The sequence below is a fragment of the Eschscholzia californica genome, unplaced genomic scaffold (genome assembly GCF_041429995.1).
Source record: "Eschscholzia californica isolate CP2 unplaced genomic scaffold, dmEscCali1.0.p SCAF_3, whole genome shotgun sequence".
In the NCBI taxonomy this organism is placed as follows: Eukaryota; Viridiplantae; Streptophyta; class Magnoliopsida; order Ranunculales; family Papaveraceae; genus Eschscholzia; species Eschscholzia californica.
Window position 1 is genome coordinate 31,232,537 of NW_028238420.1, and position 12,547 is coordinate 31,245,083.

General features: G+C 32.7%; 2 protein-coding genes across 3 annotated transcripts; one reads left to right on the top strand and one right to left on the bottom strand.

Moving 5' to 3' along the window:
- Window positions 1–2,446: 2,446 nt before the first annotated feature.
- LOC147549511 (uncharacterized) lies at window positions 2,447–6,230 on the top strand. 2 transcript variants are annotated; one of them, XM_086671966.1, is made up of 4 exons: window positions 2,447–3,577; window positions 3,699–4,742; window positions 4,938–5,378; window positions 5,584–6,230. In XM_086671966.1, exons 2-4 carry the CDS (start codon window positions 4,617–4,619, stop codon window positions 5,614–5,616), a joined length of 600 nt encoding a protein of 199 aa, XP_086528092.1. In that variant the 5' UTR covers window positions 2,447–3,577; window positions 3,699–4,616; the 3' UTR covers window positions 5,617–6,230. Both variants share the same exon structure in this region; 1 of them encodes a protein (XP_086528092.1).
- Window positions 5,729–9,466, bottom strand: LOC147549512 (uncharacterized). Its single transcript, XM_086668315.1, has 4 exons — window positions 9,358–9,466; window positions 8,751–9,153; window positions 8,204–8,532; window positions 5,729–5,922 (listed from the first exon to the last, which is right to left on the bottom strand). Exons 1-4 carry the CDS (start codon window positions 9,464–9,466, stop codon window positions 5,729–5,731), a joined length of 1,035 nt encoding a protein of 344 aa, XP_086524441.1.
- Window positions 9,467–12,547: the final 3,081 nt, after the last annotated feature.

Here is a 12,547-nt window from a genome sequence, read left to right on the forward strand (position 1 = left end):
ACTTTTTGTAGGGATGGAGACTTCTTATTGATGAGTTATTTTTATGAAACTTTTGGAAGACGACTACGATCTATGTAAGTTGTGATATTTGGCATTTGATACATCATAAATGTGATAAGCTCGATAACCGCCCACTCAAACAATAACAAGACCGGGCCTATAGCTCAACAAGAAAATGGCCTGAAGCCCAACAACATTATTTATACTCTAATAATCCCAATTCAAAAAAATTTCCACCTTTCTCTGGGATTCGAACCTGGGACCCCAGGGCTTTCTGGAGTTTATGTCAACACCTTAGAACCACTTTGGCTACCAACTGTTGACAACTATTTGTACTTCTAATCTAGGTAATTTTATTTAACTTATGATAGGTTAGGTAGTAGTAGAGAAAAGAGAGGTTAGACATGTAAATTACTCAGTGGCGTGGCTGACAAAAACGGTGTCGGTGCGAAACATTATCTAGAGCCCTTCTATTATAAGGAGTAATTTAATTTTTTATGCGTAATGTAATGTAGCAAATTCAAATTTCTGCTTGGAATTACATAAGATTTTCTTCTATTTCGATAAATATAAACAAGCATAGAAGTTAAATACGTATTTTGTTCTTTGAATTAGTTACGAAAAAATCAGTACATTCTTTCACGAAAGAAATTAAATTATAGTTTTACATAAACACATTGAAGAATTATTTTCCATAAAAGAGAATGAAAATGCCTCATCACTATCTTAAAAGGGCACCAATTAAGGTACTTTTTTTTGTTGAAAGCAAATGCATTAAATTAAGAGTCTATTACATGATCCAAATTAGAAAAACATACATGACCATAAACAAAGTAAAACAACAAAATTACAGAATTGAGGAATTGCATAATATCGCTTCGATTAGTGGAGCTTCCTTCATTCTGTAGCTTATCATCCTGCCAACTCTGCAAAAGGATGACATGTAATGTGGTCTTGAGAGTCGTTTCGGTTGATTGAAAGATGAAACTAGTACCGGACTTCCTGTAACATTGAAGATGGGTTAAACAGACACCCAAAGTTTCAAAACGAAACAAGGATGTCCGTAAGGTGGAACCAAATGAAGATTCTGAGTTATCCCACCAGTATTCTCCATATACAGAGACCGTATCAGCTCGAGTTCCACAAAGTAGAATCTGATCAGACACCTGGTAAATGGGATCACCGTTATAGCCCGAGTATGAATACCCTGCTAATCCGACAAATGTTCGCAAATGAATTGCGAATAGGGGTGGAAGTGAACATGTTAAGGAATTTGGATAAGTAGTTAAATCTATTCGTAAATCAAACACAAGAGTAATCGACAGAGATTGAGCTGAGAGATGAGAAACCAAAGGTGGACTACGAAGATGGACATAACTATGTGAATCATAGTGTCTTCCTGGATCGAAAGGTAAGTTAATACTAATGTTAAACCTCTTATAAGACAATCGATACGAACTCATGAGCCACAAGGTTAATCTATGGATCCAAATAAACATAATTTGATCCCTGGCGTTAAAAGCATTATTGGTGAAGTCATGAAAGATGGTAGATGAAGATCCAAGGTTTAAATTATGTTTAGTAGAGATAGAAGAGATGTTTGAACCTAGGGTTTGGTCATCGATTAACAGAATAGGGATGAAAACAACCACCATTTGACGAGCTCTAATCTCGACCTCTATAGACGCAAGGCTAATAACCAAGTGAAGTAGTAAAATAGCCATACAAGACTGATTACTGACTATCTATCAAATTCCTAACCTAGCATGGAAATAAGAAGCTGAACCAAGAGAAGCTAGGATGCAGATTAAATAAAATCAAAAGCCCTAGATCAAGTGCTAATATGAGAAGAAGATCAAATAAAAGGTTAATAATATTAAGAAGCTACTATGAAAATAGAGATTTCATTCCTGATTATTGAAAGAAGCCTTGCTATTTGACGATTTGAGCATAAATCCACTCTCTCAGCTACCTCCACTTGACTAATTTGCTGTCTTCTAAACGCCGATCAAGGGGAAATCATCATGCAGAGCATTTTTTGATTGTTTGTTGTTGTTGTTGTTATGGTGTTGGATATGTGAGAATCTATGGTTGTATGTTGGTTGTGGTGGAAGGATTGATTGGTTTTCACTAGTTGCTTCTTAAGGTACTTACAATTAACTTTTTGTAGAAGATGGAAAAAAATGAAAGGACTGGGTGTTGAACTTATGACCTGAACTTCAACAAAAAGAAAAAACTTATGACCTGAAGCTTGTAAAACAAGCAATTTGCCAACAAAGCTACAACCATATACATGTAAAGATTTAGACGTCAAAAATATATACCAAAATTGGTTAATTGGGGCCCTCAATCCTTCGATTACAGCTTGTTGTTCGAGGGGGGCCCGGTGCCGTCGCTCCTATGGCACCCCCTCTGCCACGCCCCTGAAACTACTCCTAGTTGATTTAGGGTCCGTGGGGATATAGACCAAAAAAATAATCAAAAAAGGTTTAGGGTCCAATCTTGGTGAAACATGGATATTTAGTCCTTTTACTCTATGGACAAAAAAAACCTTATAAATCCTATAGGATTTACGTTTGTGTCCCCTAAGCAATAAAGACGGAAATTATTTTGTTGGCTGCGCGAGGAGATTTTGTAACGGAAAGAATCCGTAATTTATGGGTTATTAATAGGAAATTTCGATTTTTACTTACCCAACTTTTTCTCTCTTCTTTTAACGTTTTAGGTAAATCAGGGTTTTTACCTAAAACGAAATGGTGAAAAACCCTAAATCAAACACTGAATCGCCATCATCGAAAGCCAAGAATCTTGTTGTTTCATCAACCTTCTTAATCTTTAAACATTTCGGTTGAGATTTCCGGTTCAGGTGAAAAGGTATTGATGAAATCCCTCATCGTTTAGTTCTGTCGTTTGTTTTTTGAACCATCGTTACTGTCAGGTGAAAACCATTATAAATCCGGTTTTGCATGTTAGATTTTCATCATAAAGAAGTTAGTTGCATCGTTATGGTAAGATTTTTGGTTCGATTGTTAGGGTTTTTTTACGTTCTGATCTTATTATTGAAGTTGTAAGCTTAGTAATACAACTTAAAATTTGTGATGAGTATTATAAATTATACATACTGTTATGTGATAATGAAGAATCGTTTTGATATCATTCAATAAATTTATGATTCTTTGTTTTTTGGGGGGCTACGGTTAGTATTGTGTTTTGGCCGATTTTGGTGAGTTTGTAAGGGTTTTTGATATGATTTCAAGTTGTTTGGTTTCATGATGTTATTAATCTTCATTTTATCATGTATAAATTACATGAAATTTCCTGTAAAGTGTGATTTTAGGGTTCTAGAAGAATGAGAACATTTTAATTTCGCTTGCAGGATAATTCAATGGCACCGAAGACAAAAGTGACACCTAAAGCTACCAAGGATTCTACACCACTCAGAAGAAGTCCATTAAAAAGGAAAGCATCAGAGGAAGAAGTAGTTCCTGCAAAGAAATCCAAAAACAAAGATATCTCATCCAATTTAGAAGGTGAAGCTGTTAAAAAGTCGAAAAACAAAACACTTTCTGTCAAAGAGGTATGATTTATGAGAAAGTTTTAATAATTTCTATCCATTATCTTAATTTATGGTAAAGTATAGATAATTTACATGAAAGAGTGTTATTTTTACATATAAATGTTTCAAATTTATGTAAAAGGTGGGAGCAAGCTCAACAACAAAGAAAGGGAAGGAAAAAGAGAACAATTGCCGTACTGTTGACATAGTGGGTGAAAAGAAGATAATACCAGAGGGGAAGATTTTCAATCCTTTCAGATACAGCTTGAGTAAACCAATCAAATTGATTACAAGCCACCGTCAGTACATGACGGAAGAGATGAAGGAAGAGATTGGCAATACACCTTTCTCAAAGCTTTTTGATTCCATGGCAGAGGGTTTCATCCTTAGGGAAAACTATAATACTCGTCCAATATGTGCAATTCTAGATATTCTATGTCGATACAAAAAATCGACCAAGAAATTCGTTATTGGTGGGGTTGAGTTAGAGTTTAAACCAGAAGATGTATCCCTATTGCTTGGTATGCCAATGGAGGGTGCAGAATACGATGCTTTTCCAAAGTTTCATGAACAAGATCCCTTCAAGTGTTCCTTTCTAATGAAATATTTTGAAGAACCTATAAAAAAGTCAAGTAACAAAAACAAGGGGATTTCAAGTGCTTATGTTGCAATGGCACTACAGAGATGTATTAGAAACCATGAACCAGCAATCGAATTTGTGAGTCTTTTAATCATGTTGTTAGCAGCCAATTTCTTGTTTGCAACTTTGGCTGGTTTCACTGTTCTGCCAAGCATTTATAAGAACATAATGTCGAGAAGGGCTATCAATAGGGTGTCATGGCCAAGAGCCATACACTCTTACATGATGGAAACCATTGACAAACATGCTGAAGAACCAACCAAAGCATCTGGTTGTCTGTTACTTTTACCTGTAAGTATGCATACTTTACATGATCTCTGTTAGAATTTATTTAGAAATAATATACTTTACATAAAATTATGTTTATAATAGTTTTGTGATGTGGAAATTTTACATTTTGTTTTATAGTTCTGGATATGCATGCACACATCCCTTTATCCTAAGAATCCTTTGAATGCAACAAAATATCCAAGGTTCTTGAGGTGGTCAGTTGATGCTTTTAGTAATGGAATGGAGATCGATATTGCCGGACTTGAAGAAGATCAGGTATAATTTCTATAACACTAATTTATATTTTAGCATAAATTATATATAATTTATATTAAACACTGATAAATGAATACTATCTGATTCGGAAGAAATCATGAAATATATGTTCTTCATAATAAATTTTGTATAATTTACAATTCAATAATAATTTGGCCATGAAATTTTGGGATGATGATTAATGTTCAAATGCAGGTAATTGTTAGTGTTGAAGAAGAAGAAAATGAAGAAGAGCATGGTTTGCTCAAATTTACTGAAAAGGTTGATATTGAATTAACCTATGATCAGAAAATTGATATGCTAGAGATGATAGAATCTCTAAAGAGTGGAATGAAGTCTAAAGATGTTGAAATAGAGATGTTGAGAAAAGAAATAGCTGAGTTGAAGGATCAACTTAAGTTGAAGGAAAAAGTTAATGTGGAGGAATGTGAAGATCAAGGTAATGATGGAAATGATGAAAGTAATTTTGGTCTTGAAAGTAATGTGGGAGATAAAGATGTAGGTAAAGAAGATGGAATGGAAGGTGGTTATGAAAATAGTGAAAAAAAGAAGATAGAGATGTTGAGCAAAATGTTGTTGATGATGGTGATAATCAGCAGGATAGTGAGAATAACAATGATGGTGGCAACAACTTTGGTGAGACATTTTCACTTTTGAATTTATTAGAAATGTTGGTATTACATTACATACAGTATGCATAATTTCAACATCTGTTATTTATCTGTATCTTAAATTATAGATACTTTAAACGACATTATGATTTGTTTAGATGATTTGTTTCACTACAAATATATAAATATGCATTATTTATCTGAAATTCTTTTTTTTTTTTTTTGTACAGAAGTTGATGAAAATGTACCATGCACAGCAATAGTCAAGTATCAAGCGGTTGAAGACAGAGTTTATAGTAGCACACCAACATTTGACCTGGGTATTGATGATAATGAGCCAAGTGACTTTGCTGGTATAGCAGAAATTGCAAAATCTTACAAAGGAAAAGATGTACAAATAGATGAAGATGATGATTTTGTAGAGCCTTCACCAAAGACAGTAAAGAAGCCAAGGACAAAGTCAAAAGCATCAAAAGGAGTAGGATTGAAACAAGATGATGCTGTTAAAACACCTAAGCAAAATTCTCTTATCAAGAGAGTGAAGGAAGCCCCTAGGACAAGAAAGCATACTGAAAAGGCAGATCCAAAATTAATGGAAGTTAAGGTAACTAAGAAGCATGCTACTATGTCAAAAAAGGAGGTCGTGAATGTCGAAACTGTGGAAGATACTAAGGGGAAGAAACCAGCATCAGATGAGGACGAGAAACTGTGCAACTAGAAGAAGAGCAAAGTATGGAAACAAGTTAAAGATGATGAAAAGGGGCTGTTGGCAGAGTTTAGCAAAGAAGGAAAAAACATGTAATTGGTTTAATAGATATTAAATATGTTATATTTTGTGAACAATGTTTATGTTGTTGAAGTATTAGTATTGTGTTTGTAACTGACATTTTGTGAGCTTTATCAAATATTATATTTATGAGTTTTAGTAATATTTCTGTATTGACTAACAATATCCGACATGCAGAACACTTGTTTGGACAAATCAAATCATGAGTGAGATCAGAGGGAGACAGTTGGACCTACTAATGATGAATTGCGAGACAGATGCTCAGATTATAAATTGGTGGGCAAAACATTTATTTTCTGAAGTAATGGTTGGAGCTGGACAAGTATTCATTCTTGGAGCAGAGTTATGGGTAAGTGTTCAGATAATTTATAATATCTTATGAATTTAAATTTATAAAGTATACATAATTTACAATAAATTGTCAGAAAGTATATATTATGAAATGCATAATGTATGATAAAGTATTCATGATTTACCCAACAACATGACTGCTGCACTCAAACAGTAAACATATTGGTGCAGATTTATGTATACTTTTATGTTCAGACCATAACTTTTAGATTATAGGCTGTAAATTATTTAAGATTTACATGAAATATATCATATTGTTTAATGTTTAATTTAATTTTTATATGATACAATGCAAACTTGATGACCAAATCTTTAATGGTTATTGTACAGACAATGATAAAATGCAAGGCAACCAAAGCAAACATAAACGCATTATTCAAAGATCGGATTTTAAATGAGGTTGATAGAGGGCTGCTGTCGTATTTAGTTGCACCAATGTGACATGCGATGATTACAGATGTAAGTAGGGGTATCCATTGGACGTTGCTTGTTTTTGATTATTATGATCAAACTTGGACACACTACAACTCGTTGTTCTTCGACACCAAACTACGTAAAGTTTGCGAAGAAAATGCTAAGAAGTATGCGCAGGAGATACTTGATGTGCTTCATGAAATACAATATGTTAGTCCTGAATTTAAAAAGAAATGTAAGGAGTTAAAGACGCCGTATGATCATCAACAAGGAGAGAAGTAAGTAACAACCTTGTTATATTTTTTTTACATATTACTATTACACAGCTTGATTAAATGATACATATTTCATGGTGCGCAATTTTTCATTAATTTATAAATGATGTACAGTGCGGATTGTGGTCCCTTTATTATGCTACAAATGGAGTTGTTATTCATGAAACATTTCAAATGGGGAGTACAACAAGAATTTCTTAGTGATGATTAGACGAATTTAGCACAACGAAAGAGGGCGCAAGTTACGTACGAGCTTCTGAATGAAACGAAAGATCAGTGGAGAAAGAATTTATAATAGTGTAGTTTTTAATTTTTTTGGAAGGTCTACAATTTTTGATCAAATATAATATCAAGCAGTATTTGAACCCAAAATCAATTTAATGACAGATTCTCTATATGGTTATATTATATAAATGTTTGGATTGTGATTTAAATTATAGTAATTTATGTTAGTGATAATAAAGATAAATCAATTTATATAGTGTACTGATAAAAACTCAGTATGATTTCTTCTGAGGAATTCATCATGTTCCATAAATTATTATAATTTAATGAATAACTTATAGTGTGTATGATAAATCTGGACAACTTTCTCCTAAATAATGAATACTTTAAAGTAAATTTTGCAGACATTTGGAAACAAAATGACACATTTATCATAAACAATGAAATTTTCCAATTAGTTTGTCATTAATAAGAACCGGAGATACATTGTTTATACTGTAACTGAATAAATAACATCAAATATTAACCCTACATGTGGAGCGATTGTGGTAGGAAGGTTGCTTACACCTACCACATATCCTCAATTTCCTGGGATTGGCATAATTTGGGATTGGCATTATATGTTCCTGGTAAGTGTTTTTGATTCTTCATCAAATGAATGAGGCTCATCATAATTTGGGATTGGCATTATATGTTCCTGGTAAGTCTTAACATAAGACTCAGTTGTCCATATAGGATCATAGAAACAATCTTGTTGATCGTCAGCCAAAGTTTTTATGCACAACATAGCGTGCTCACAAGGAACCCCATCTACCTGCCACCTTCTACATGTACAAGTCAGATTTAGAAGATCAACACAATGTGATGGATCAGAATAAATCTCAAATATGAGTGGTGCAGCCTGTGCATAATTCCAAGTAGCTGCACTATCATGTTTAGATTTCAAAAGATCAGTGATGGTTGGACACAAGAACGTAGTCCACTTCTTGGACAATTCACGTGCTACATTCATCTTGTTCATTATATGGGTACGTATTGCATCCAACATTGCTGTAATTGGTAGTACACGGGCATATCTGATTTGATTATTAAAGGACTCCGATAGTTGGGAAGTTATTGCTGTGAACCTGTTTGAACAAAACAAAATAATATAGTTATATCATGATCTAAAAAATTGAAAAAGGTGTTTACATTACAATTACATTGTCCAAAATTACGATGCTGTATCTGACATTATACATAATGTCAGACACAGTATGATTTCAAAATCCTAAATTATGAAAACTTTAATAAGAAACATATGCGATTTGTACCAACGTATTTTGTATAGTTATATTGATCAAACCTTGGACCGGGGAAGAATGAATCTGCCCATGATGCAGGGTCTAAGGATTGAAAAAATGCAGCAACTTTGGAACCACCCATCTGTATCATCTGGTTAATAGTATTATTATACTCAGTCTCGGGAATAGCTCTGGCTGCCTTAAAAATCAAAGATTGAAAGAACTTAGATTTTCGAGCTCCATTAGCGAGTCTTAAATTGAGGTTGTTCCTCAGATGCCAAACACAAAAAGAATGGTTTGCTGTAGGGAAAATTTTCTTAACACCGTTGATAATACCGTTGTGACGGTCTGAAATAAATGTATATGTCTTCTCCATATCCACAACATTGCGTAAATGGCCTAAAAACCATTCCCAATTAATGTCATTCTCGGCGTCAACAACAGCATAAGCAAAGGGAAACAGACCTGGAATTACGAAATATGTTAGATAAATCCATAATACTGTAATCAAATATTACTAAATTACACCTAAAGCATAAGTAATGTATATTGGTTATATAAACTTTGTTCTAAATCATGAATGGAATATTAAAATTATGGATAATGGCATTAAAGTATACAAACTGAAGAAATATATTATTATAATTAGAAAAAAGTTTGGCAACTAACCATTGTTTCCATCCTTAGCAACAGCAGCTAGAATGCAACCGTTGAAAAGAGTTTTGCAAAAGGTTCCATCAACGTATATAACAGGTCTACAATATTTGAATCCAGCCATACAAGTATGTGGTGCTATAAAATTCGTTGAAATCGACGACCAGCATCGTCGATTTCTAATTGAACTATGCTGTTTGGATTTGTCCGTGAAAAGGCATCAGCATACCATTTAAGTTTTGCATATGAATCTCCTTCCTGGCCAAATGCTTCGTTCATTGCAACTTTCTTCCCCTCATAAGTGTAGTAATATGGAAGTCGAACGCCGTAGTTTTTCAAGAAATCTTTCTTCAAACTTTTAGTGGAACGATCTGGACTTCTCGTTACATCATCAAGAATAAGTTTACCAACAAAAGAACTGTTGATTTTGGGTTTTTTGATCTTCTTAATGAAATCAGCACAGTCATGTTTCATTTCCAAATCTTTCAAAATGAACATCGGTTCGCATTTTAATGGTGCCGATCCATGCACTCTCCATTTGCAATCTTCCACAGGACACACAGCAGTAACACGCTTTGTATCATTTTTCAAGAATTTGAAATCATGTCCTATGTTAATACTATATTGCCTAAGAGCATATCGAAATGCTTTGGCACCACTGGGAAAGAGTTGTCCTACTTCTGTAAGTATCTTATCCCAACCCTCTGATTTCAATTTGATTTGCTTAATTTGATTTGTTGATTCTGCCTGGGAATCCATCTGTGATAACATGTTGAAATAATTTAAATACAAATAAATTTAGCATAAAGTATATTGATGTATGATAAATCAAGCATACATTAGAATAAAGTATATATAATTTATGGTAAATTAATCATTAATGGAAGACAATTTTGTGAATATTTTATGTTAAAGAAACGAACTCTAATTTATATTAAAGTATACATAATGTTGTATTGCAAACATGTAATTTATTATCCATAATATAGCATTCATTAACATCCTAATAAAGTATATATAATTTATTAGGAAATTATGAAATGGAGTTTACAAGCTCAAAATCATTGAGCTTCTGATGTTTGCATGATTTACAATAAACTATGATACTTTATGATAAAGTACAGGAACTTATAATTCTGTTACGATGAACCGTACGGTAAAAACACGATTCAATTATCCAGAAGGATTGAAAACCGGATCTGAACAAAAAGTACAATCTCATTAAGCTTAATCTACATATCTTTAGAGGATTGAATCTTTCTGTATTAAAAAGTCAAGTAAGATTCAGTAATGAAGAGTTTAATTCATCAAACCAGCTATCATTCAATAGATCCTTAGAGAGAGAAATAAAATCCTAGATTCATATCCATATGAAACAGAACATTAGATAGAAGATTGTTTACCTGACTTTGATTAGCTCTAATGAAGTTTTAACAATTTCTTTGCATTAATGGAAGATGTAGATTGTAAATCAACATCTTCATAAACTAAAACAAAATCAAAGAAAGTTATAATCAGATGAATGTTTTACCTGATTAAGAATGGTGATTATGATTGCTGCAACTCAAATGATTCTGTTTTAATGGAGGATTTACGTTCGAAACAGATGAAGGGAGAGAGAGAGAAAGATGATTAGAAACTATACGATATCAGTTACAAAACTTGCTTATTATGATAAGATCACGATTGCTTAATATAAAACGTGATTGGAGAGAGAAACAGTGAGATAAAAATGGAAAATATATTAACCGATTTTGATCTTATAACTGTTTAGATATTTAAGAAAGGTTAGTCTGGGTATTAATAAAGTATAATTATTCTAGGGATTTGTGATTGTTCTCTAGATTGAACCAAAAGGATTAGATATCTATTTCTAATATTATTTTGGTTTTTATACCCTTTATGGGATTAGAGGGGACTTAATCTCTTATTAGGGTCAGTTTTTTGGGCCATATACCCAAAAATTCGTTGATTTATTTTCTATTTAAAATTATCTTCGGACTCTAAACCCATTGACCCTATGATCTTGGTAAAATTATTTACAATTTTTATATATTTGTTTAATGATTCGTATGCAACTACTGATACATCTCATTATATCATATATGAATTGAAACACTTGTTGTTGCATTCCTAAAATAAATATCATCTTTAATGATAAATCTTGTCGAATTAGATAATTTGATAACGTGCAAAATGATTTTGTGATCATCATCATCGTCTTTCGAAAAGATTTCCTTGGGCACATCATGAGAGGTAGGTTATTTGTTTCCCTGTTTGTGCGGCACATTTGAGTCATATTTACTCCATTTTTGCAACCATTTTATGTACTTCATGGATATCTAGACCAACTACATCAAACTCATGGAAATCAAAGGGAGTGTCACTTTTACTGTATTCTTCAAAAATTAGATTGTCTTTCATAGACAACTTTCTTTGCTGAGGATTTGCCATGAGAAATGTAGCTCTATAGAGGCTTCAGCAAAAACTACCAACGTAAGAAGCATAATCAGAGATAATGAAAATCAGATGAGAATCAGGAGAAGTTTGAGCAGCCATATACTGATATACATGGGAAACTCGTCAACTCCGCTACACCCAATTTATTGCTATTTAGTACAATTAATTTGTTGAGAAATTTTACAAAATAAAACAATACATGAATTCGTCAAAGATGAAATCTTTGAATCATATTTGTCCAGTAACCAGAAATTCTAAAATCCAAATAGAAATAATAATTTCAACTAGGTATGGTAATTAGAGTAGTAATTATTTGTGAATGGAAGAAACTGAAATTTTGTTTGTTTTGGAAAAGAAGACAAAGAGGGATGTAGATTAACGATTTGACCGTTGATGAAATAATTACAGAAAGGGATAACATGAAACCAATTAAAATTGTAAGATGAAAAATTTAACAATTAAAACTGAAGTAACAAGATTTATTGAGAAATAAAGAGGTAGTGGTGAGGAAGGTGGGTGAAATTAAACAATTAAAACAGTGCAAACAAAATTCTACGAACGTATTTTTACCCTTATATCATAAAAAAGATATTCTTATCGTTCTATGTTACAAAATGACAATTTTATCCGTCACGTTGTAACAATAAATTTCTACTTCTATGATGTCTTAATGATATTGTTATCCTTCTATACAAAAATATATTTTTACCAAAGTGAAAAATTTTCACTTATTTTAATATCCGCA